At 34.5% G+C, this 27,715-nt stretch overlaps 2 protein-coding genes across 7 annotated transcripts in view; both read left to right on the top strand.

Moving 5' to 3' along the window:
* Window positions 1-1,218: 1,218 nt before the first annotated feature.
* rcbtb2 (regulator of chromosome condensation (RCC1) and BTB (POZ) domain containing protein 2) lies at window positions 1,219-22,200 on the top strand. 4 transcript variants are annotated; one of them, XM_058745049.1, is made up of 12 exons: window positions 1,219-1,392; window positions 2,176-2,307; window positions 4,154-4,304; window positions 5,920-6,086; window positions 9,348-9,506; window positions 10,050-10,157; window positions 11,135-11,277; window positions 12,272-12,462; window positions 15,770-15,896; window positions 18,441-18,580; window positions 19,015-19,145; window positions 20,319-20,455. In XM_058745049.1, exons 2-12 carry the CDS (start codon window positions 2,182-2,184, stop codon window positions 20,346-20,348), a joined length of 1,473 nt encoding a protein of 490 aa, XP_058601032.1. In that variant the 5' UTR covers window positions 1,219-1,392; window positions 2,176-2,181; the 3' UTR covers window positions 20,349-20,455. The 4 variants fall into 4 exon arrangements, with proteins under 4 accessions (XP_058601032.1, XP_058601030.1, XP_058601033.1 ...); XM_058745047.1 differs by having other exon boundaries at window positions 1,220-1,392; window positions 20,376-22,200; XM_058745050.1 differs by lacking the exon at window positions 2,176-2,307 and having other exon boundaries at window positions 1,220-1,392; window positions 20,376-22,200.
* Window positions 22,201-23,098: 898 nt separating this feature from the next.
* The window catches only part of mtus2b (microtubule associated tumor suppressor candidate 2b), a 43,765-nt gene continuing 39,148 nt past the window's right edge, over window positions 23,099-27,715 (top strand). Inside the window, exons 1-2 of one of the 3 annotated variants that reach the window (XM_058745354.1) lie at window positions 23,099-23,216; window positions 24,021-24,161. The gene's annotated coding sequence lies outside the window, so the exon portion shown is untranslated. Of the gene's footprint in view, window positions 23,217-23,816; window positions 24,162-25,928; window positions 26,015-27,715 lie in introns of those variants that run through there. The other 2 variants (XM_058745353.1, XM_058745355.1) reach the window with 2 other exon arrangements.

The raw sequence follows: 27,715 nt of genomic DNA, 5'->3' as shown, positions 1-27,715 counted from the left end.
CTCTGGAGAAATGACTCAGTTTCTCAGCCCACAGACACACCCAGTCATCTCTGATCTGCTGCCAGAGGTATCAGAAGCGGTATATGCATACAAATATCTTCATATTACATTACATAAACTAAAACCTTATGATACGTTGGATCAAACTATTTGTAAATATGTAGAAGTATTCATTGTCTGATCCAATGTAAACTCAGATTGGATCTGCTCTACTCTTGAGATTTCCTTGTTGTTGATGCATGACATTCCCAAAATGAAGTGTGTTTCCAGTCCTCACATTTTGAGTAAGGATTTAATGAGGAGGTTTTATAAATGCATTTAGAATTAATAACACCAAACATAAAACTCAACTCTTGTAACTAGTAACTGAGTAATTGACATTATTTCCCAGGGGTGGCACCACACCTTCAAAATGTGTTTATTCCAGGCCTTAGAAATTACAGTTGTAATTTGTAAGAAAATATATAACACATATTTTAATTTGAAGGGTAAATGTGTACAATTGTCGTTCAAAAAAAAAAAAAAAAAAAAAAAAAAAAGGAATGCAAACCATTTTAATGGGTCTAACGTTGTTTTTTGTTGTTGTTGTTTGCTCACATTTTCAACCTGCACCGGGGCCCCATGTTACCCAAATATGGCCTTGTTCTGCTTATACCAGAGTCGCCACACCTCAGAACATCGTTCCATCGTTCATTTGTTTTAATTAATCTATGACAGCGACACTTCATACTGACAATTGTCAGTATTTTGTCCTTAAAACACTTGTGTGAAGAAATATTTTCTTACTTATCTCATACCAAGCCTCCATTGCCGGGTCCAAAACAGAATTGTATTGACTTAGTATACAAGGAGTAATAGGGTTCCTTGTATAGTTTATAGCATTAGCTGAGATGGATTTTTTTATGCTTATAAGAACATTTAATTTAAAGACAAAGCCACTATTTGTTCAGTACACCAAAGTTTAATAAAAAATAATAAAGTTTCCGCCGCTGTATCAAAAATGTACCAAACCATAATTTTTTGTGCGCCATTGTTCTACTTTTCATGTCACTAGTGATGACTTTAATGGTCTTATTTATGACTTAAAATAGCTTCTGTATATCATTAATAGGCTGTTTCACATTTAACCACAATTTATAATTTACAGTAGTGCCAATATCTGTAGTAAATGTGCGATTTTACTGTAGTTGCCATGGTAATTTGTTTGTAAGGGAAGTTTGTCTCTAATCCTGTGTGGGTCAAATCCACCCATATGACACACTGGCAGCCAGACTGGGCACATCCACATCTCTGCTCTTCTCACTCGTGGTCATGCAAAACTGACCGCTTTACCATATCTACATCATCCTCTGTCACCCGGAATGAAGACTTGGGAGTTTAAGTTAACACAAGGTAAACATTTAGAGAGTTTGTATTGTAAAACCGCGCGCGGAGTTGTATTGACACTTCTCCACGACGCCAATCTATGCAGCCGGCTAACATCAGCTAGCAGCTTTACTCATTCAAACACCTTTAGATATGTTATAACAGCTGCTATTGAGCGATAAACTTGTGTAATTGAACATCTTAGCTTGAGGCTTATGCAGACTTGTGGACTGTTTTTATTTCTATAAACACACGAGGTGTTATGAATGTAACGTTAAACGATTGTTAGCTTGTTAGCTAACTAACAGCAGCTGAATAACAACACGCCCGTTTATTTACATAAACATTAATTTATACTTTATAACCCTGACTAGACGTTTAATTTTATTATTATTTTAAAGGTTGCTGTTTGTTTGGTCACATTATTATTATAATTTATTTTGTAAGGATTTCTTTTATCTACGTCAGGTAAACTAACAAGTGTCTGACAGCTAGCAATATGTATTAACTAAAGTAACAATGTTACTCTAGAATTTCAGTTCAAAATGTAAATATTTTATTTATATTCAAATGTCATGGTATTTCCTTGTACTACTTTTGCGTTACCGTAGTACTTATTTCCAAGAACAGGATGGCACCACGTTGATACATATTTATGAACATAGAGGTAAATGTGATACTTCATTGCAATTTAGGTAATACTATGTATGTGTGTGTGTAGAGAGAGAGAGAGAGGTACTCAAAAATGCTAATAATTTTTCAAGATGGAGCTAATGCTTTCTTAATGTGAGTATATGTGTTATATCACAGAGTAGTATGTTGGACGTGGGAAAGTGGCCGGTGTTTGCCCTCCTGCCCCCTGAGGAACTGCGGCTCATCCGCCAAGCTTGTGTGTTCGGTAGCGCTGCGAATGAGGCTATCTACGTTACCGTCAATGATGAGGTACTGACATGCTGAAAGCTTTTAGTGGACAGATGAACCATAAATGAGTACACATCCTTGCTGGAAAAGCTTCATTATGTTGGGTGGAGCTCTTGCTCTCTCACACACATCAGGACTCAGTGATAAGTATGCTTCAGTAAGAATACATTCATAATTACAAACAAATTAGTAGTTGTTTGCCATAGTTTTAAAATTTAAGGTAAATTTAATTTTTTTTAACTGTTGTTTTGATCAAATAAAGGCGGTGAAAATTTTGTCAGGCAAAGTAAAAAAATCTAAGCTACAGTAGAAAAAAAATGTTTTATTGAGCTCTGCGCACATGTACTGATAGGACAGAGACAAAGGCAGAGTGATCTTGGGCTGGTGATAAGCAGATAGATAAAGCTATATTTAGGCTCATAATACTAACACATGCCTTGTTTGCTTCCTGAGAAGAGCTCTGGTGCACATCCTGAGCCCGGCCACTTCCTTTTTTAGCACTGATTTCCATTCATGCTTTTTAACCACAATAAAACATGGACAGTCACTGCACTTAAGGTACCATATTATCTTTTCAACAAAAGCTTTCTCATTAAAGTGACTCTTTAATCTAATGTATCTCATGTACATACTGTAAGTAGGGATCAAGTGCTGAACTGACAGCACAAAGTGCCTTTAAGAATGCTGTGTAAACAGGTTTATGCCATGGTCTGTCTGAATACTCGATTCTGATTGGCTGGCAGGTGTTGATTAAATTCGTTTAACTGCACAGGTAGTTCCAGGTCAGTTTAATCACGTTCTATATTAATGCGATTCCTATAAACATTGGTAACCATAGTAACATACAGTTACAGTTGAATAGTAATGCAGACGAAAATAACCGTCATTTTTATTGTTCCGGTCAAATATTGCAGCGCAAATATTATTAACATCTTTAATATGTGAATGCTGGCAAATGACCATGGCATAAACGGGATAATCAACGGCTAGCTGTGCATTAAACGATTTGAATGCACGACGTGAGGCGAAGAACCACCCGGCGTGCAGCGGAGGGTGGTTCTTCGCCTCCACGCCGTGCATTCAAATCGTTTAATGCACAGCTACCCGTTGATTATCCCTTACTTGTAGTTATGTTAGAAGGAGGAGTCAGAGTTGACCCTTGAGAGGCTGATTGTCACTCATCCAGTCAGATTTTAAAACAAGAACTATCTGTTCTGTAAATATACACACGTGATCTTGACTGATATTCTCTGAATATTGAGTGAGAGTCAGTGGCATAATAAACTATAAGTAGGGCTGTCAAAATTAACATGGTAATTGTGTGATTAATTGTTTTTAGTTTAACGCCTTAAAATATTTACTGTATTTAGCACAGCATCCATTTTTTCCCCTGGTATCCCTTTGGCTACCGGTACAGTAGATTATAGGAACATGCTATTCTGTGCTGGCAAGTTGTCTGTGAAGCACGATTGTAGCGCAGTGAGCTTGCGAACAAAAACACAAAATTATGCCAAATGCCAACATTTTTGGCGAGTAACCTCATAAACAGTCTTAAGTGAGTTAAAATGTACTAAATGACCGTAAAGAACTGGTAAGACAATCGGATGTATGTCAGTTCAGCCGTTTCATGCACATCAGATTTTAAATAGACAGCGCTGCATTTAAAGTGAAACCTGCTGCAGTCTTTCATTGATGTAAATCAAACAAGAAAAGAAATCTGTATTCAATTTCTAGTTTATTCATATACAATTTATAGTTTATGTGAAGATTAAGTTCTAACTATAAGTAAAGATAATATAAACGTAATGAGAAGTTTGTGTCAAGTGTTAAACAACCTAACTCATGTGTTTGTGTGTGTCACCCACAGGTGTTTGCACTGGGGACGAACTGCAGTGGCTGCCTGGGACTTGGGGACACGCAAAGCACCATTGAGCCCAGGCGGATAGACATCTTGTGTGGGAAAAAAATTGTGTCTTTAAGCTATGGCACAGGGCCACACATGGTCATCGCCACTGCAGGTTGGACAGATTTTTATACATGAAACAATGGCGATGATTTGGTATTTGCCTGTTCCAAATAATTCTGTTTGCAGGATGGTGAAATTAGAAATCATTCTATGGTGAAAACTCATGAATATTATAATTTTTATCATAAATGTATATTATTATTAATATTATTTATTATTGTGCAGCCCTAATATGAGGGGTCAGATAATATATAAGCAGGACATTCCCCGCCCCCATACTTTCCTAATGATATTTATACTAGTATATCAAGATAGTAAATGTATATAAACAGACCTTAGGGAAGTGGGTGTGATCAGAATTTGAAAATTATTATGAGCAAAATGTAAAAACATGGTGAGCTGCAGTTGCAATGAAGTCTTGCAGTTGTAGTTGTAATGAAAGCGTCAAGAGGCATGTATAGAAGTATAATGCTTTAACAAATGTCAACAGACAACTCAATCTCAAGAAAACAAGCTCGTTTATTTTACAAATATTAACTAAAAAAAAACTAACTAAACTAACACAAAGAAAAAGAAACAAATACAATCAATACACTAACTCCCTAACTAGCATAAACAGGAGAAAAAGAAGGTATAAAGAAAATGGCACCCGCCGCTCTACTAACATAGTCCCAATAAATTAACAATAACGTCAAAAATAACAAAGAATATCAGAAGAAAGTACAAACAAATGATAACTTCTAAACCAAAACCAAATTTCTTAACTTAAGCAGCAGTCACCACAAAAGTGTTACACTATAACACTATAAAGAAATCAATTCAACAACAGATTAAATCAAAACAACTAATAAAGCTCGTGGGGTTGAGAATAGAAGCCTCCACACACACACACACCGCACTGTGCAATGGTGCAGCTTATATCCAACCTCTCCTCCACCTGCAATCACATTAGATCACCAATCAGTGGAATCAGGTGGCAGCCATTACCTCCTGCTTATGGGAAGTAAAGGGAAAGAGAGAGAGAGAGAGAAAAACAAAACAAATACGTCCTTGGACGTAACACCCTCACCACAAAAGATTACAGCCGACAGTTGTAATACAAAAATATACCACTGGATAAGTCTTAATTATCCAGAACATAAGTTCTAGACAAAGCGTCTGCAACAACGTTATCAGTTCCTTTTTTATGCCGAATCTCGATGTTATATTCTTGAACAATCAGAGACCACCGCATCAAACGTTGGTTGGAATTGGACATTCTCAAAAGAAACACCAAGGGGTTGTGATCGGTGTAAACCGTAATGGGAACATTACTTCCACCCAAATACACCTCAAGATGTTGAAGTGCTAACAATAAAGCCAATGCCTCTTTCTCAATTGTACTGTAATTCTGTTGACTCTTCGAAAACTTCTTCGAGAAAAAAGATAATATGAGAAATATTCTATATGTGTTGCAACATGAGTTTTGGAAAGCAAAGCATTTTTATACCTGATAAGTTCAGTTTTATACTCACCAAAGCCATGTTTGTTTTTTGTTTGGCACTGTTAATTTAGGCCTTGTATAGTAGGTTCTAGATCTGCTTTTCCAGTATGTTTGTCTCCTACTTAAAGACCTGAGCCAAAGTTTTGTCATCTTCAGATCTGTATCTTGTCTTCTGTGTCTGTAGATGGAGAAGTTTATGCCTGGGGTCACAATGGCTACAGTCAGCTGGGTAATGGCACCACCAACCACGGTCTAACTCCTGCCTTGGTTTCCACCAACCTCATCAGCAAGAGGGTGACAGAGGTGGCATGTGGCTCTCATCACACCATAGCCCTGACCACAGAGGGAGAGGTAAAAAAAAAAAAAATAGATATGCTGGTTGCTGATTATGATTTTATCAAACAAAAATAAGGAAATGGAAAATATTTTTTTCTGGATTTTCCCCCTACATTTCTGAGTTTACATCGTGGAGAACAAAACAATAAATCACACAACAGAACGAAAAAAAACAAAATGTAATTTCGACTTTTCATCCCACAATTTCAGCGTTTATTTTCTTCTTCTTTTCTTCTTTGGGTGGGTGGGGGGAGATATAAACTCAGAATTCTGAGTTAAATTTTTTTTCTCACAAAAAGTTGCAGTTACCTTTTTATTTTTGTGTTATCCTCCATATAATACTGCTCTTTTACTATCATTGTACTGAATGCCATCATACCTTTATACAACAGTTTTTGATGTCTTTATATCATTATACATTATATATTTGTACAACGGTTTTTGTCCTTTAATCTTTTTCATGTCAAAGAGCCCTAAATACTATATTGTGAGGGACCCCTTCCTAAAATATAAAGGCAGCTATTTTATATGGCTTTAATAGTGCAGAACCGCTGTTCTGTCTAATTGTTTTCACTTCCCTAGTAAAAAGTAATATATTTAAAATTTATATGAAATATTTATTTCATCCTATATTTCAAATCTATTTACATATTTACTTACAGTACATACTGCTCGAGACATACTGATATACAAATTATTTAACTTTATTTGGATTACTACTTGAGCACAATGCACATTTATTAATATTAAGCCCAAAATGTGTTTTAATGTCACTGTTGATAGTTTTCACGTGATGTCACACCCTTATAGGAACGCCCACCTGGAGGGCAAAAGGAAGCTTTGCTCTACTGACCGACAGTTATTTTTACGCAGTTTGCATTAAGTAGTAATTTGGTAAAACGCAGATATTAAAAGGCGAAATTCAGGAAACACCTCATTTGATGATGTATATTTTGTACAGGCAAGCAGATGAAGCCAGAATATGAACACAAGTTTCACAAATGATTTCCCATAGAAAACCATTATAAGGAAAATACTGAACCATTAAGCGGATTGCGTTCATATTCAGGCCTCATCTGTTTTGTCTATGTAAATTATGCCTCATTAATATGGTGATTGCCAAATCTTTTAATATTACTTTTTTAAATATATTAAGGCACTTTTTAGGCACTGTTTTTAGGCACTGTTTTTACAATGTTTTGTCGCACTGTTAAATGATTGAAATATTTGCGCGGGTGCTTAATATGGATTGCAAATGGCCGAAACGTGCATTTTGTTCACATACCTGTTTCATTCTTTTGAGAGGTGATCTAAATATTTGCGGCTGTGAAACAGATGGAAAATTGACAGGCTTGTCCTGCAGTTCTATGGATGTTTTGCCCTCCAAGGCTTTGAACCGGTCACGTGACTGAAAGCTATGAATTGATGAGGATTGTATGATCTTTGAATAATATTGTTTTTTTAAATGCAAGATATTTAAAGTGTACCTTAAAGGATACTTGAAATAGTTCCACTTTAGCACAATCAAATATACTTAACCTCTTAACTGTCACCGTCCTCTCTGTGGGACGCCTACGTTTACTTCACTATATTACAATTAAATCCTAATCTAATCATGACAAACTATATATCGTTGGAAAGGTCTAGGACTCCTAAATAGGTATTTTACGACTTTTTTTGTTAAAAAAATATGTAGGAAAAGTAATAGATTAATTTATGACAAGAGTGGCCCTAAAAAATTTACATCATAACAGGAGTTCTGACCTTTGTCACAGAAAGTCTCCTTAGTTGCCTTTTTCTCTATTATGCTTTAGAAATCATAAGAAATTATATATCAGTTGAAAACTTAAAATCTCAAAATTCATCCTTTGAAACCCATTTTAAAATCAGACATTGCATTACCATGGAAATGGTACATCAAAATCACATTGGAAAATGTTTTCATTCATGAATTATAAAAAATTAAGTTTGGATAGTGCACTATAATGTCTATGTTCAAAACTGTGAGTGACAGTTAAGGGGTTAAGTATATCTTTAGTTGGACCTCAGCACTACTTCCGCACAATTAAAGTGCATTGAGTACAAAAGTTTTTGTTCCAATTTAGCAGACTTTTATACCAATTTAGTATACTAAAAGTACAACTGCAGGGTACTTTTAGTAAGTACATATATATGTAAATGTATTTGTAGTGTACTTGGCATGAAATAAATGTATTTCAAATATATTTTAGTATATTTATTTTTCACTAGGGTTACGGCTTTAGTTTTTAATGAAATGGAAAAAATGGAAAAACACAATTACAAAAATTTTAGTAAGTTGTTAATAAAAGATTCATTGCACAAATATTCACCATTTTTGACAAGTTACCAGAAATGGGCAACTCAAATGCACTTGCTTAACATGTTCAACATCATAAATAAAAGAAGGAGTTTCCTGTGAACATGCAGAAAAATCCCCAAACATTTCTAACACAAGGTTCCTGAAAATGACTAGCTGGAACGTTCTGAAGTTTCCAAGGAAGTTACTGAAACATGAGTGAAGTCAATTAGGTACTTGATTAAAAAGACGGAGCAGCTGAGAATCCCAGTTGGCTGACTGACAGACTGCAACGGTTTGAGTTAAAAATCTTTGTTTGTGTTCTACTGAAGAAACAAAAAGTCACCTACATATTGGATGCCCTGGGGGTAAGCAGATAAACATCAAATTTTCATTTTTGGGACTAGCCCTTTAAGGCATTATTGAAGGAGTGGCAGAACATGGGATAAAACTGCAGTAGATGACAGTAACAAAACAAAGTTTGTGGATCTTACAGAAGGTTCACGAAACAAAAATGTATTCATACAATGATAGCATAAATGTTTTTTTTATCACAAATATATTCACAAAAATATGTGTGCAGCACATTTTCACAATGTTTTCAACATTGGTAATTATTAGAAATGTGGCTTGGACACCAAATCAGCATATTAGAATGATTTATGAAAGATCATGTGACACTGAAGACTAACACCGTCTACACCGGACATGAGCAAAACTGCTTGTAAGCTGAGCGAGTTAGCAGTAAACTACTGCCTCATTTTATTTATGATGTAGAGACACAGTTCAAATGATTTGCACTGGTCGCTTTGTCGCATAACCTTGCATTCTGATTATTTCATGCTTTTTTTTCTTTTTTCTTTTTTTTTTTAAACAGCTTACAGTTACTTGAACAGTCTACAGTTACTTATTTGCATATTTGTTTTTAAATTCTGTTTCCTGTCCTTTCTTGTTCTTAGGTGTATGCTTGGGGATACAACAACTCTGGGCAGGTGGGCTCTGGATCCACAGCCAACCAGCCCACCCCACGCAGGGTCAGCAGCTGCCTGCAGAATAAGGTGGTGGTCAACATTGCCTGTGGACAGCTCTGCTCTATGGCCGTTCTGGACAATGGGGAGGTGAGTTTAAATAACAAGAGTTTACTCAAGATTTACAGATGACAATCAAATAAATTAGATTATATGTTTTCACAAGTAATCACATGTATTACTATTTGCTGGATTAGCCACCAAATAAAGAAAATAAAATTCTTTATTATGGAGTGTATGCATGTGTCAGGGGGCATGATTAATTATTTTTTATTTATTGAGTGTGTTTTAAATAGTTATTTGCTCTAAAGTAATGTGTTAAAAATCTATAATTGATGAGCATGCTGTTAGAAAATGTTGACATGCTGTCAGGATATGATATTTAGTTCTCTTACTTAGTCTTTTGATATGCAGCAGTTGTGGATTGTAGCTGTCTCAACTGTCAGCTGTGAGTTTTGTTGTGCCTTATTATGCCTTCAACACTTTCTCACACCTAATACTGACAGTGTTTCCTTTCATGTTTTCATAGTAAAATGATAATTGTAGTTTTTTTTTTTTTTTTGGTAATTATTGTTACTGTACATTACTTGCTGTAATTAGGACTTGGTTAATCTCAAGGCTCTGTGTTGACAGACTTACGGCTGGGGTTATAACTGCAATGGGCAGCTTGGTTTGGGTAACAATGGCAACCAGCAAACCCCTTGCCGGATCGCCGCCTTACAGGGAATTAACATTGTACAGGTGACAAACAAAGACTTCTGGGTATTAATCAGTGGAATGTGGTGGTGTTCTAAAATGAGATGGCTTCTGTAAGAAAGGCTTAGGTGATAGCTTTCACTTTGCAGCGAACAATATAGTATACATTAAATTAAAATATAATATATTCTGTGTTCGTATTAACACACATTTTATTAAAGCCAAGTCACATCAAAGTTTCAATTTTAAGCGTATTTATTTATTTTTCACATTGATTCATAAGTGTAATAATACAGTAAAATGCAGTGTTATTTTAGTATTGTTTATATACTGTTGCAGTATATTTTAATGTTTTGAATTAGCTTTATTTTTATTTTAAGTTTTTTTTAACATAAAATAAAATCTAAAAATGGTACTTCTGTGTTATGCTTTTGTCAGTTTTTATTAGGTTTTTCTTTTTTGTAAATGCCTATTTAACTTTAATTTATATTTATTTCGGTTTTACTTTTATTAATTTTTGTACTAGTTATATAAATCTATTTATATTTTCAGTTAATTAAGCCCTATTTCAGATAATGAAAAATATTAATTTAACATAAGTTCTGTTTTATTGTTGTTCTTTCAATTATTTTATAATCCTTTTTTTTGTTTTTTGAGCTGGCACCATCTCTTTAGCAAAATCACCCCTGGTATTAAGTCAAATTATTTGCTATGATCTGTGTATTGTGTATGATTTTAATGACCCGTAGACAAAGTACAGCAAATAGAATTATAAGTAATATTTGACAAAGAAGAAAAAAAAATTTATATGGTCATGTCAGTCTTATCAGTGGCCTAAAAACAGCTGAAACAGCTTATGGCCCCCCTGCCAAAACCGCACGAGTAGCCAAATAATACTCACATTTATCTCAATTACCCTGCATTACTGTAAACATTCAGTTGCAAAATAAATGAACCATAAGTGGCAGATATGCCAGTAAATAATGTGTTTCTATCAGCCTTGAACTGTCTTTTTTTTACAGGTGGTATGTGGATATGCACACACACTGGCTCTTACAGACGAAGGATTTGTTTACTCTTGGGGTGCAAACTCGTACGGGCAGCTGGGTACTGGGAACAAAAGCAACCAGGCTGTGCCCACCCTCATCAACATGGACAAAGAAAGGTAAGATTCAAAGCGCAGCTTCCCACCCGACTGATTTAACAGTTGATATGGCGGAAATAATTTGCCTGTCATCTCACCTGATTTTCTGTGCATTTGAACACATCTGGGTGACATTGTAGACATACTTGAATGGAATTCATACCCTTAGTTCCTGTCATGCATTTCTTTAACATTAACAATAGCAAATAGTATTTTTTTTAATAGCAAAAAAGTATTTTTGCTTAGTGGTAATCATTTGATTTTGTATATATTTGTATATCTATCACTTTTTAATGCTTAAGACTTGGCAAAGAACGTGGCCCAAAGTTTTACTATGCCATTTGAAAATACTCACATTTACATTTTTAAATTTATCAGAAATTGTATGATCAAAATTTACATTATATCACTATATACTGTATAACATTCTAGCCCTAGACCGCAATGAAATTTATGTTGATAACAATGACAGACATTTTTACTTGATATGGGTTAATCTAACAGCCTATCACACTGCAGAAATAAATGTGAAAGCAGGCAGTTAGTGCATGGTGCTAATAAGTCTGCATGTTCTGCTTGTCTCTGTGTGAATGAATGGTCTAGTTTGGTTTACTACACAAACTCAAACACATGTGGTGCTTGCAGTGTTCATAATGTTTTGGCTCATCAGTGTGTGTGTGTGTGTGTGAGAACATAGAAGCAGCAGAATGTTACATGTTAACGTACCTGAATATGCTTAGATTAATCTAAAATAATTATTGTGTAAATAAGCCATTCAATTTGATCAATTCTTTATATTGTAGTTTCTGTAGTTTCTCCCAGTACTAGAGCTTTTTTTTTTAATAAATGTTTCATTATAAACAATGAATTATTGTATGTGGTGGGTTGTTCATTGTCGTTTCCTGACAGTTTTAATGTTTACCAAACAAAAATGTAATGTATCATCTATATCGAACATATAAAAAAAAAGCTTTAACATGTTTGATCATATAACAACAGCATTTGTCTCCTGCAGAATGGTGGAGGTTGCTGCATGTCACACCAGTCACACATCAGCGGCGAAAACACAGAGCGGTCAGGTGCTGATGTGGGGTCAGTGTCGGGGTCAGGCCGTGGCGTCCCCTCACCTCACACACTTCACCAGCACTGACGATGTCTTCGCCTGCTTTGCCACACCGGCAGTCACCTGGCATCTCCTGTCTGTGGGTAAGAGCGTTATTCCACAAGGTTTTTTCTGACCACTTTTTCAGCAGCCTTGGTTTCTGAAGTACATTTTCATTTCATTTTCTCCATAATCATTTCAGAAAGTTTTTCGATAAAGTGTCTTTAAGTCTTGGACCAAACCAACCAGCAAACACAAGACTTCATAGACACTGAATTAAAACAAGTTGGCAAATTACTGGCTGTGTATTGTTATTGTCACGTTTATTTCTAGGCTGTTAGAATATAATAGAATTAGATGTTAGAAAATATAATGTTAGAATAAGGGGGGCGCACCCTAATACTTTTTGGCTTTCATCAAAATCAAGAATCTGTAATGTTCATTCTCTCTAACTTTTATTTAATTGACAAAAGTATAAAGAAAAGATTTCCAAAGTTTTCACTGACCAACTTAAATGTATTTTGTAAGTATAAACAAATTTAGATTTTTATGGCTGCAACACACTCCAAAAAGTTGGGACAGAGGCAAAATAAAAGTGAAAATGTTATAGAATATCCAAATTAAACTGGTTTCAAACAGTTCACAGTAAGCAGCTGAATTGGTAATGGGGGTATAAAAGGAGCATCTTCTCTTTGTAAAAAATCTTTGTACTTTAGTCAATTATATAAAGGTTAAAGAGAATGAACAAATAGCGTATTCTTGATTTTATGGCATTTCACAAAATGTCCCAACTTTTCTGGAGGGGTTGTACTTGGGGTTCAGTACTAGTGCATATATGTGGTCTTGTTTCATTAATACACTGTATACTTTTTTTTAAATCTTTTTCCCCCAAAAGAGTGAAAGTGAAATGTGACAACATGCCCCATAGTTAAACACATAACAGCTTAAAATGTTTTCTGTTCTTATAAAAAATATATTTGTACAAGGCAAACTAAAACATTTTGTCAATTAAATACAAAATAATTTTTACAACTTTTTTTCCATATAAAATAACAGTATTTTTTAATAATAAAAAGATTTTTTGGAGTTTGACAATAAACACACCGTAAAACAGCTATACCGCATAGTTCAAAATATTGTGTGCAAATAGATGAAGAAACATTCAGTCAGGTATTCAGAAAAACACAGAGCTAAATACAACACAACAGGGAACGAAATAGACAAGCCAGTACAAATGCTACATATTTCTTAAAATAATAAATTCTGAACTTTCAGGTTCTTCCCCTTTCAGGTCTTTCTTTGCCTGTTTCTCGTAACAGTACACAGTGTATAAACATTGTTGATTCCTTCATAGAATAACATAGTTCTAATAGCGAGGCATGTTTTAACAGTCTTACAATGTGCCCTACCTGCGCAGTTGGCATTTAAATTTAATCATAACAGTAAATAAACAGTAATATTGTGAAATATTATTACAATTTAAAATAATGGGTTTCTATTTTAATATACTTTAAAATATAATTTATTTCTGTGATGCAAAGCTGAATTTCCATCAGCCATTATTCCAATCTGAAGTGTCACGATATCCTTCAGAATTCATTCTAATATGTTGATTTATTATTAGAATTATCAATGTTGGCAACAGTTGTTTTTTTTTTGGAAACTGCAATACTTTTTTCAGGATTCTTTGATGAATAAAAAGTTTAAAAGTACAGCATTTATTCAAAATATAAATCTTTTCTAACAATATAAATCTTTTCTATCACTTCTTATCAATTTAAAACATCCTTGCTGAATAAAAGTTTTAATTTCTTTCAAAAAAAGAAAGATTAAAAATTTACTGACCCCAAACTTTTGAACGATAGTGTATATTTTTAGAAAAGATTTCTATTTTAAATAAATGCTCTTCTTTTTAACTTTTTATTCATCAAGGAATCCTGAAAAAAAGTGTCACAGGTTCCAAAAAAATATTAAGCAGCACAACAGTTTCCAGCACTGATAATAAATCAGCATATTAGACTGATTTCTGAAGGATCATGTGACACTGAAGACTAATAAGAGTAATAGAAGAGTAATAATGCTGAAAATTCAGCTTTGCGTCACAGGAATAAGTTAGATTTTAATGTATATTAAAATAGAAAAATGCTATTTTACATCATAACAATATTTCGCAATATTACATTTTTTTCCCCAGTATTTTTGATCAAATAAATGCAGCCTTGATGAGCATAAGAAACTCCTTTTAAAAAACATAAAGTTCTGATCCCAAACTTTTGAACGGTAGTATATGTTACAACTAGCCCTGCTTTAGGTTGTGCCCTGCTCTCCCCTATGTTTTTATTAAGGTGTTTTACCACCATTAGCTTTTAATACAGCTTCTAACCTTCTTAGAATAGATTCATTGAATCGTCTTCAGTGGAAAATCGTCTATCAGAACATCTGCCAGTTGTTTCATAGGTGTTGAAGGAGGCAATCTGCTTCTCACATTTCTTTCCTAAACTATCCATTGTGGTTTGGTAATATTCAAATCAGGTGATTGAACTGGCCAGGGCAGATGTTAAAGTCCATCTTGGTGCTCCATCTGTCCATTTTTTCTAATCATGACTTTGCTGCAGTTGTTCCTTGTTGTTTGGACACATTACTTCATTGGCTACTTTTCTTTTTTGCAGATATAGACTGTTGTTCTTAAAACACCAAACATTTGAGCTGTTAAGAAAGATTACAGACGATTACAGAATACTACCTGCAGAATATAGACAACTGTTTGTTTACATTTAACAGCTTCTAAAAGTTTTAGCTTGTTGTTTGGGCTCTGCTCTTAAAGTGATCCAGTATATGGAGTTAATAAAGTAAGCAGGTGCAGGTCGCTATATTTTGGTATGTGGCTTATTTCCAAGATATTGAGTTTGTAATTTAGTTTATTATGGGCTTGTTCTCATTTCGCAGTTTTTTTCTTTGTCTTTGTCTTTTTTTTTTTTTTTTCTTTTGGCAATACTGAGTCAAAACGTTTCCTTGTGATTTCTTGCACCACACATACAGAAGACACAACTCTGATACGTGTTTGAATAAGTCTAGTTGTTCAGTTCGGTTCCGTAAACACTGCATAGAGTTTCACTACCTGAATTTTTCTTGAGTCAGTTTGGTTGTAGAATGTTTTCATTCCTGTAAATTACCGAACCGTGTGAGTACAGAAGAGTTCTAAGCAATAAAAGGTGAAGTGACAACTAAATTCAGCTGTAGTCTGTATGTGGCCTATATGATTTAGACATGTAAATCATCAGCATTTTAATAACAAAACTTTAAATTTGTTTTTACATGTGGAAACCTATTGCAACTCTGGATGCTTCACTTTGCGAGAAAGTTGCTTTAAACAAATAATGTATTATTTCCTAACTCTTTTCTGCTCATTAGATGGAGATGACTACCTGACTGTTGCCCAGTCGCTAAAGCGCGAGTTCGACAGCTCGGAAATCTCTGACCTAAAGTTCCTGGTTGATGGGAAGTGTATTCACGTGCACAAAGCCCTGCTTAAAATCAGGTAAATTAAAACCTGTAATCAAGTAACAACATCTCTAAAGTCTTTTGCACTGTTTTTAGCCCTATTTTGTGAATAAGAAGTAAAAACGTTTTCCTCAGGTATGTAAACGGCGTCTGTGAATAATCAACAACAGATTGGGGTTTTCCCCACCGGTGTCATTCCCATGATTAAAACTTGTTTTTGACATGAACATGTGCAGACACATTCTTGATCGTGTATAAATGCATATGTATTCCTTTTCGTGTCTCTAAAGTCACTATGTTAATATTATGAAACATATTTTCTGTATCTTATTACTTTTTTATTTTTTATTTAAAATTAGCATTTTTATTAGGCTTCCTGTGGCTCTTTTATTCTCACTGGTCTACAGATAAAATGTTAGCTACACTATTTCATCAAGGTCATGCCTTGTAACAGGTTTGAAATCATATGGACATTTATTCACTTCAGTGATGATAAAGCAAGCCCAGACAACGATACTGAAAGGCTGTATGAAGTCTGCCCTGTCTTAGATCATGTTGCGTCAAAATTCCATGAAATTCAACCTGACACAAACATTTGCACTCACATGGATATGCTTCTCTTGCATGGGCACCTAGCTTTCTGGCTGTACAAAAAAAAAATCAAATATGGCATAAAATCTTGCATCTTGGCCAAATCTGAGACTGTGGAGAAAGTGCTGGGAGACATGGTTGTCTCTCTTCTTGATGTGGTCGTGGCTACAGATTGCTCAGCGTTTACAATTCTGTACCATTGTCTTGAGAGCCTACTTGATCTGAAAACCCACGCCTGTGGTACAATTAGGAAAAACAGGTGAACCACCAGTCATAATAAAATGTTGGGTTTAGGATTGGGGAAACAATCATGCGGCACACTGAAAATGTGATGGTCTTGACGTTGAAGGACAAACAAACAATGAAAATGGTTAAAAATTACATCAGAACAATATGGAATTCGACAAACCCCACAAACCCCAAAGGGTAATTGCAACACTCTCTTCTCATTCATTCTGAGTGTTGTAAAATCATGGACCAGCCAGTGCTGGTGGTGAGGAAGGAAGAGATGACCCTCCAACTCAAGACTCCTGGAGCACTAATGCACTTGTTGTAATCCTGATGATTCCTAAAAAGCAACACCCAACCAGATGCAGGAGCATTTAAGGGGTTTGCAGAAGGAGACATCGTAATAACTTAAAGGTTGTGGCGTCCCCTTACATTCTGGGAAATGTTACACAGTGTAACACTCAAATACACATTACAATGCATTCATTCATACATGCATTGATATTTGATTTATATTTCTGTTGTATTTGGAATTGATATTCTGCTTAAAAATGTTTTTCTTTGACAATGTTTTTTGTTACAAATGTTTTTTGGATGGAACTTAATATTCTAATGGTGTTACAAAAGAAAGAATATACATTAATATAATATAAGCAGAGGCTCTGTTCTTTCTTTTGATATATTATATGTTCACATATCCATACAACAAAATATTCTGGGGGCCATTACTTTTTTGTGAAAAGCTGATGAGCAAACTTCTTTAGAAAATGCTGGTGGGGAAAGAATTAAGACTTTTTGTGACTTAAAAATCAGTTTTAAGATATGTATTAATATTTTACCTTTTTATGTGGATATATGCATTTAAATATATTTTATAGTTCTCACAAATCTAATTTTTTTACTCAAATGTGGGTGAAATGCTTGCATTGTTGAGCCCAGAAGAGTCGTTCTGTATTTGAAGTTCATGTTTGTTTGTTTTTTCCAGCTGTACAACAAAATGAGTCAAATTAGCAAGACAGACAGGACACTGAGAAGAAGGCTGTAAAAAATACATAGAGTTCAAATTACACATTTAGTGTAGTTCTTCTTCACAGAGCAGTGTAATAATAATAGGGGAGTTTAAAGTCAGCAGACCAACAGGGAACATATCTTCTGGGTCTGGAACTGATAGCTTGTACTACACAATCTATCTTTTAAAGTTTTAGAAACACAAAGTGTTTAGAAGAGTGTGGAATAAGTCACCTTGTATCCTTGAATAAGCTTTATACTGTGTCTTAACCAAATCTAACATGATAATACAATATACAATGAAGGATTTTACATGTAAACTTGAGCTTTTGTACTGCTACGCTTAAGAAAATTACTGCTTTTGACTGAATAACCTTTGTAGCATTATTAAGGAGCAGTCTATATTTAATTTGTACAGTGAAGACTATGCAGTGGTTTCTTTTACATTTTATTCAATTTCTGTAGTAGGCTACTTCTTACCTAAATACTTCTGTTAGTAAACCTTCCTGACAAACTTAAAGCACTGTTTATTTCATTTGCATGCTTGTTCTGTTGTATTTATTCATGACACTTGCTTGTAATTTATTTCTTATTTTGTTATTGACTGTTTACTTGTCTTTAATGATGTTTGAACTTTATATTAGGTGGGCTAGTATTAGCTTTTGCTGCAGTATCTTAAAAATTGGAATCATTTTAATTACAATTAATAAAACTTTAAAAAATAATAATAATAATTTTGTGGTTGTATTGATAGGTGTGAGCATTTCCGAGCATTGCTGAACGAGACTGATGAAGAGACCATAGAGATTCATCAGTTCACTTATCTGGTATATCGTGCATTCCTGGAGTATCTGTATACTGATACCATCAACCTCCCACCTGAGGATGCCATTGGTAAACTGCACCCGTCATGACTGCTAGATCTCGTTCATACATCAATGATCTGAATTACACTGATTTATTTTTTTAAATCCACAAATACATACCTGTTTGACATGCTTTTAGATGGAGTCCAACATGACACAGTGAAAAACTTGTTAAAGGGTTAGTTCCCCCAAAAATGAAAATTCTGTCATTAATTACTCACCCTCATGTCGTTCCAAACCCGTAAGACCTTCGTTCATCTTCTGAACACAAATGAAGATATTTTTGATGAAATCCGAGAGCTCTCTGATCCTCCATAGACAGCAACTGAGTAATTAATGACAGAATTTTCATTTTTGGGTGAACTCACCCTTTCACTACACCGTATAGCAGCATTTTTTTTGTTAAAATATCTGACTGATGTTGTTTAGTGTTTATGATCCTATGATCGTTGCATTGTAAAGGTCTTCTGGATTTGGCCACGTACTACCGTGAGAGCCGTCTGAAAAGACTGTGTCAGGAGACCATCAAGAGAGGCATCACAGAGGAGAACGCTATAACACTGCTCTCAGCTGCTGTCAAGTATGAAGCCCGGGTGAGTGTGCACACTCACACCTTCAGTCATACATCCGTTCAGTTAAATACAGGTCCTGTTCCAAATGTTAGTGAGAGAAACATTAACATGTTACTAAGCTAACAACTCCATACTTAAAAGGTCCAAAGAAGACGTGAAATACACAAGAGACTCGACTAACATATTGTTAAACTAATAAAAAATACAAAGAACACATTAACAATTCATTCAACAGATTTTGATGTTAGTGTACTGCTTAGCTAACAACAAATACTCTAAAAAGCGCTGAAAAAAACATTGGGATAAATGGATGTTATCTTATTGCTACAGTACAATACAGTTTGATGTTAGCTAACAACTTCATAATCTAAGAAGTGAAAAAAAAAGCACAAATATTGGGTGAAATAGCTTAAATGAAGCACACAGGAGACGACCAACATTCATAGTTGATCCAGTGGATTTTGATGTTAGCGTCTTGCTAACTTAATGGCTTTATACACTAATAAGAAAGAAAAGAATGAATAACACAAATATTGTTTGAAATAGCTCATTTGCTAATGATTTTATTATCGGGTTAAAATAGCTGACTTGACTAACATTCACAGTTTGATGTTAGCATATTGCTATGCTATGACTCAGTACTCAGAGATTTGTTTTCATACCAACTACGGGGCCAGATTCATGAAATCAGAAAAGTTTTTTAAACTGCTATTTTCTGCTTATGATTATTATGTTAATCTGCATGCAGCAAAAAAGATGGCTTATAGGGTGTTTTTCATTGATCAGCGACTCTTCAGCAAGAATGCCATACAGTACGATAACACTAAAGCTTGCAATTTAATTCCTAAGGGGAAAAAGTAAGATTAAATAAATATTTGAGAACAAGATTTTTTTATAGATTTGTACTTATAAACGTTCTTATGAACTTAGAATTTATACTAAGAAACTTCTTGAGAAGTTTTTTTGTGAATCTGGCCCCAGAAAACCAAAAGAAGTGACCTCTGGCTTTAAACAGATTTGGGTCCACTCCAAAGGATGACGTGTGACATCTGCCATAAGATAGCACCATTCAATTATAAATAAAGATAGCACATATACAGTGTCTAAAAATGCTGTCTAGGTAGGCAGCTCACTAGGTTTTGGAACAGAGCCCTAAACGTACATATATTTGCGGTTTCATATATTATTCTGTAGGTCTTTGGTGGTGGTTCTCTTTCTCGTTGAATCAGTCCATCCACTCTTCATGTGCAGGATCTGGAAGAGTTCTGTTTCAAGTTTTGCGTTAACCACCTGACGGCTGTCACTCAGACGCAGGCCTTTGCCGACATGGACCACGATCTGCTGAAGAACTTCATCAGCAAAGCCAGCCGCTACGGGGCATTCAAGAACTAACAGAAAGACATTGGCTAAGGAGGTTTTTTGCTTTGGCTCTTCTACATCCAGGCAAGTTATCTCTAATAGCTCAGATTTGGAGAGAGAGGAGCCAAATTCCTGTGGCTCGACCGTGAAGAAGTGGTAAAAGCCACTGCACTGGTTGTCTTCTGGGTCCCAGTGCCTTTAAATTACATCCCCTTCTGAAGCCCTATGTAAATGGAAGAATTCAAGACTGGATTCAAAGGGACCAGACGAGTCTCAAAAGATTGTATTGAAATGGCTAAACGAAAAGAAACCTCTGAGGTGCTTTATGAGCAAGGGATTCATCTGTGCATAAGCAAAAGGGAAGACCATCTCACGTAGGAGATGGTTGATGGGAGAAAGAGTTGCTTTTCTGTTACTGAATTATTGTTTTGGGTCAAGATCACATTAATTTGCAATATATTTCCAGATTGGAAAGTCACAGTCAGCCAAACAAGTTGTCCATCTCAAATCCATCTATCATTGTCATGATGGCCTTTATAAAGCAGGCCAACAGCCGTACCTCCTGATGGAGGTTACCTGTGTCATAGGATATCATGTTTTTTTTCCCTGGCATTAGAAGAAACTTTACACAGTAATATGTCATATTAGAGTGTTATAGCTTTATTTTTAAATGTAGTATTAAGTAGCTCCAATTTAATTTACAGATCCAACTAATCTCATTTATGTTATTTTTTTACTGACAGTAATGTTACTTTTGATATGTTTGCGCTTTTTCTGTTTAACAGTATTATTTTGAATATGTCAGAAGTCATATTTTTACAAGCACTAACACAAGTGTCAGGGTGAATGTCTCAAAAACTGTCAAGGAACTGTGCAGACCATATTTCAGCCCAAAATGAAAAGAAAATTATATTTTGCTTGAGAAAAGCCTGGTTGTTGGATGTTTAAAACACACACACACACACACACACACACACACACATCAAAATATAAATTTTATTTTAGCAAGATAGCATGAATGTATTTTAGTGTGTTTTTTTTTTTTTTTTAATTTGGACTGAAGTATGAGCCAGATATTTCTTAATGACATGTATAGGCTGCGCAGTTGGGAAATAGTGCCGTCTGGTGGTGTTGATGCAAAACTAACCATGTGCCCATATTATGTCATTCATTCATTTTCCATTGACCCTAAAGACTTTCTTTTACCCACAGTGAATCAGACAGATATTTTCATCACTCATTATAGCATCAACCAACCAAACTAATCTTGAAATAGCACTTGAAACAACAAGCATATAAACACATAATTCAAGTGTTTACAGTAGGTTAAGAGGTGTTAAGCAAACACAACCTGACACAATCAGAGAGAGCTTTCACTCTCTCTCACAGGTCACAATGTCTTCTTGATTCTTGATGGTCAGTTGTTACAGTCTTTTCATACTTGTTTACACAGTCAGGGGTTTCTGTTGGGACGTAGATATTTCTACATTATTTCCTTCTTTTGTAACCCCACAAATGAGGGCCAGGACCGCTAACTCTGCCCGATTGCCAAGATAGGGTTGTTAAATGTTCCCCAGTGGTCATGTTATAAATGGGGACTTAAATAATTTGACACTTGAATAATCTCTGTTTTAAGATGATACCAAACTTACTGTTTTCATTTAAGCAAATGTCATACAGCACTTTGAATATTTAAATAAATATGCTATATAAGTTATTGTGTTTTGGAAAAGTTATTATTACAAATATAATATTGCAATATACTGCACTTGTCTTTTCCCACACGATTTTTTCCCCTCACATTTTTGCATGTAATAAAGTATGAATTCATTATTATGCATCAGAGTAGCTATACGTAATTAGTTTTTAATACATTTGATTTCATTTATTAACCTATGGTGTAAACAGACATTAACCCATTTAATCCCAAATTTTTCCCAGACTTGAAAATATCCAAATGATGTGTCATTAGTTGCCCTTTGAAATAATCAATAATAATTTTTTTTTGGGAAAGTGTGTGAAAAATTGTTTTACGCTCGGTGACAATAGTGGGATATGGTGAGTAATGAAATCACATATTTCTGCAGTCATAAAAATTGTTATATATCTTAGCTCAGCTATTTTAAATTGTTTGATCACATTCTAGGGTTACTATTATGCATAAAAAAACCTTATGCAACATTGATAGGAACACTCATGTTCAAAATTCAACCATCACCACATTTCAAAATTGTTACTTTTTTTCCCTAAAATATAACATTAAATTTTTATATCAATGCTACGAGTATTACAACATCATTATTGTAATTTTTGTTCTAACATTTGAATTTTTAATTTAGTGCAATATTTTGTCATTGCCATTTTCACTAGTAACTGCCATTGGATTATATTGTAAAATAAAGTTCACCTGTATCCCACTATTGTGACCATCAACATGTTTACTCACTCTATGACCACACTCAACAAAACTGAATATATACGAATGCATATATTAATACTAGACACCCTAAAGATAATGTGTACCAAAAATATTTGTCACATCTTTATGTTAACATACTTTACTAGCCTTTTGTTTTGGAGCTTTGATGCAGCCATCATCTTCTCAAGGTGCAAACAGGAAATAAACTGCTCTGGTCATGTGACAATTTGCACTAATCATGTGAAACTGCACATATTTAATTGAGACTCTTTATTTTTTCCATATTTGCAGGAAGTGCACTAAAACATCAGTCGGTAAGGTTTTTAGAGCTTTATAAATGAAAAACGTTTTTACGGTCACTATCGTGACCGGTGGGATTAAAATGGGTTAATAGTTGGGCATGTTGTCACATTACATATTTAAAATCTTAAATATCCTACTAATTAAAAATGCAAAACGGATATACTGTATAGGTTAGAATGCTTACTGAATTTAACGATGAAAGCGAGGCAGTGAGGGATAGACTGTAGGTCGTGTATTGTTCACAACTCACAACTTTGAAAAATGTTTTATCTAGTTTTGTCTGCTGAAAGTCTTTTCTTAAAGATTAATCACAATAATAATAATATAACAAATTGGTATGTTGTTAAATAATACAATCCATCACTACTGCATTTCTATGCCTTCACAGCCTCGTTTTCATTCCTGTCAAAAAGAAACCCTGATACCTTTGCCATTACCGTTGCTTTAGCGCTTGGGACTTAAAATTCTAAAAAAAATTCTGTACAATTTGCTGCTGTAAGACATGTTTTGTGTGCTTATCTGCCTATGAGTGGCGCTCTATGCACATTTAACACACAGGTTGTGTTTTAAAACCTTGTGAGCCGCCTACCCAGACAGCATTTTGGGGACCACAATCGCCTGTCGAAACAACAACATTTCTTAAATATCATAGATGCACCTAGCATTTTGTCCAAAACGCTGCTGAACTGTAACGATAACTGACCGAAATCAAGGGAATGATGCTCTAAAATGTTGTCTAGCTAGAGAACTCGCTGTTTTTTGGAACACAGCCATATTTGGTCACTTCGTTTCTCACCATTCATTCCTGCGATCAGCGTCCTGTAGTGCGCGTCTGGCTCTCCTCTCATCCTCTCAGCCTGATCTTTCACTCGTCCTGAGGATGCTGTGCGGAATCAAACAATCCTTCGTCTTCTGCATCAGTCGTGCAGCGTTTCCTCGCGGATGCTGAAGATCAGGTAAGACTGTGTGTGTGTGTGTGTGTGTTTGTGGATAATGTGATGGCGCACACTCAGAACATCACATCCACCTGCTGTCGTGTATATCTGCAGCAGAACTCAACGTGTGCTTATATCACATGCTGTTTTTCTCGCGGTCGAATCTATCTGCCATGTAGGCTATTTTCATTTAGCACGCATAGGAACTGAATTAATAAATAAGTGAATGCTGTAATCTATTATTTATACATATTGCTATGAGTTTCTGCTATTATTGTTATTTTTAGTGGGTGTTTGCACGTGTTTATAATAATAATCTGATTAATTCTTAATATACTAGTTATAATAGTAAGTATATTTATGCAAACGCAGCCTATACTTATATTAAAATATACCTGTACATTAATACTCTTGTATTTTTATGTGTAAAAACTGGAGTATCGATAAATAATACTAACAATAGTCTTAGGCGTTATAAAGTTATCCATATACATAATATATACATAATTCATTTTTACATAAAGTACAACAAATATATCAATATTGTTACTCTAATGTAACAAACAAACTAAAAATCATTTATGTATTATAAAATTAGATTCAATTAATTAAATCTGTTTTTTTTTTTGTGCTTGTGCATTTATGTTAGAGTTTATATTTAATAAAAATTAATATTATAATCTGGTTAATTGTAATGCTACTTACATAATATTTATTGGAATATTTATTCATATTATGCAATTATATCTATGTAAATTGATTTTATTTAATTACCAATGCATAATGTAGCTTAATAATAATCAATGAGGTATTAACGTAGTAATTATTAAAAGTATTGAAGTTATGTCAACAATATGAATACGTATAAATGCTGCTTTTAAAATATGTCTTCTCTGTTTACCTTTTGCAGTACATGTCCAATAAGGAAATATGTACAGTATGCAGATATATGTTCCTATGGTGTGTTTTGGTTCATGTAAACGTTCTTTATAAATCTTTTCTTTTTTTTTAAAGAAATTAAGATTGGAAAGGAAAGTAGGAAAACTGATTGACAGGCTGATTAATTAGCATGAAGTTATTAAAGATAAGTGGCTGTATTCCCTGCAATGCCAAAAATAGAAACTCATTAGCTACATTTTTCCTTGCATAATGCGCGTAAACTGTTAAGTGTATGCCATTAAAGAATTCTAACTTTTTTTTTTCAATCAGTTCTGAGTCAGCTATTCTGATTCTGTGTTTGCTCAAGACAACATCAAGCAAAATACATTCACAGTATGCATCATAGCAACTCACAAAAAACAGGAACACAGTGCACACTTTTTGTTTTTATTCACACCTTGTGTCAGGTTGTGAAACTGAACACTCAAAATCCTTTAAATCAAGTAAAGAACATGCAATAAATCCCCTCACACAAGACTGATTTGCTTTTGAGGAGGAAAGGAGGCGTGGCCTCTGGTTTCATTTGGATGTTAATATTTAATTAGCACTATAGCTCTGAGAGTGGAAATCGCTGCCTCCATATGGAAGGGAAGGGAGAAAAGGGGCTAAAAAGGCACACATACATAAGGAAAGACAGATGTAACATGTTTCTCTAATCCAGGTCCCTTCTAGGTTAGCTGGTTGATTAGTGAACAGGTGCAGTGGACATGCTCTGAATGCATCATGGGAAATGAGGGGAATTTCATGCATGTCCTTAATGACTATGACAGCAATTTGCCTCTTGAACTTCCTGTTGCCGGCCGCATTACTGCCAGTAGTGCCCTGAATGTGTTACAGTGTCATGAAAGAGGAAAAACAATGAGGTGGAAGTAACAAAGACAATCTCTCATGGCCGTTGGCTGTGGGTTTCATGCTGACGCCTTGAGGAACACGCTGTGAGTGTTTTATTTATACTTCATGTCTGCGACAGAAACTGCATCAGTCAAGAGGAGAACTGTCTGTCCTTACCGTATGTTAACCATCTCTCTTTTTTCCTTTTGCTCAATCTAAAGGTACTTAGCATGTTAACACTAAACTGTAAAAAATATATTTTCACTGCATTGTAAAGATTAATTGCACTGATACTGTAAGAGAGACAGATTACTGAATTTGCATCATGTTAAAATTACATGATACAAAAAATAAAGTTGAATTTCATTTAATTTATAAAAAAGTTCAAATTGCTCAAATTATTTTGAAGAGATGAAACTGCCATAACTTACTGATCATATACATTTTTACAGTGTAGACAGACAGACAGATAAATCAACACACTCTCATGGAAATCCATAACATTTTTTTTTTTTTTAATGTTTTGGCAAATTAGTGGATTTCTAAAAATGATACAAATCAAATTTTATAAATTCATTCAAAATCACTACCTCATAAATTAGTCATTTTTTTCATGAGATTGATTGAAAGACATGAATACATACTGTTCTAACTTTTTCATGTTTTGGCAAATTGGTGTTTTTTGTAAAAAATCAAATTGCATGAATTCATATGAAATTGCCACCTCATAAAATAGCTACATATTTTCATGAGATTGATAGAAATACAGATAGATAGATAGATAGATAGATAGAACATTAAAAATGTTACCAATTTATCATGAATGCATCTGGATGTATTTCTGGCATCAGGACAGCAGAATTACCGCAGGGCTGGTGCTGCAGACTGCAATGAGAAACTGCATGTGGGATCGCATGTATTGAGTGACTGACCTCTTAGGAAGCTTCCTTTCTATCTATATAGAGCTATAGGTCTCTGTCAAACATTACAAGTGCAAAAAGAAAATGTACAGAATATATAAGTTGAACATTTGTATTTACATAGGCTCGCTAATGTACATCTGAGTAAACACTAAGCTTACAGTTACATCATTTTTATGTTGCTGACAGCTCTGTATTATGTAGGAATGTGTGAAAAGCTTAAAACTTAAGTACTTGCGTTTCAGCTCATTAATGCAATTTTAATTTCAAGTATATCTTTAAGAAATATTTATTGCAAGCACTATAATTAATTCAACCCATAATAAACTTAACATTTTCATTAATATATATCCCAAAATAGTGACTGTGCTGTGTTTAATGACAATTTTTAAGTAAAATGTACTTTGCAGAATTCACACTGGTATAGCACCATCTTCTGTCCAAATGGGATGAAACTAAATTTTTTCGCCTGTAAATAAATAGACAGCAAGTTTTGTGTTTGACCTTTGTTAACCTCATCTAACAGCTGATATGTTTTTAATAATAAGCAGTTGTCTTCAAACCTTAATTGTCAAAGACACCGCATTCAAATGGCAAAGAACTTATTATACAACATATACAACAGTTCCAGGCCTTGAATCTGATTGGCAGAGTAGCATTCCAAACGTGCTGGATAACAGTATTGGGACATTTCACTGTTTGTATCACTCTGCTTGTCTGTGTTTGTGCATTCAAACAAACTGTTATTCCGTGCATTTGGTCTGTAGTTTACGTTAATTCACGTTACGCCAGTAGGTGGTGACAAGAGACTGTGTTTATGAGTGAGTCATTTGAACCATTCACTTTGTTAAAAAATGCTAATTCATCAGATGACGTGACCCCTCC

The sequence above is a fragment of the Onychostoma macrolepis genome, chromosome 15 (genome assembly GCF_012432095.1).
Source record: "Onychostoma macrolepis isolate SWU-2019 chromosome 15, ASM1243209v1, whole genome shotgun sequence".
Lineage (NCBI taxonomy): Eukaryota > Metazoa > Chordata > Actinopteri > Cypriniformes > Cyprinidae > Onychostoma > Onychostoma macrolepis.
Note: the sequence above shows the minus strand (reverse complement) of the source record. Positions and strands in the feature narration are given on the sequence as shown.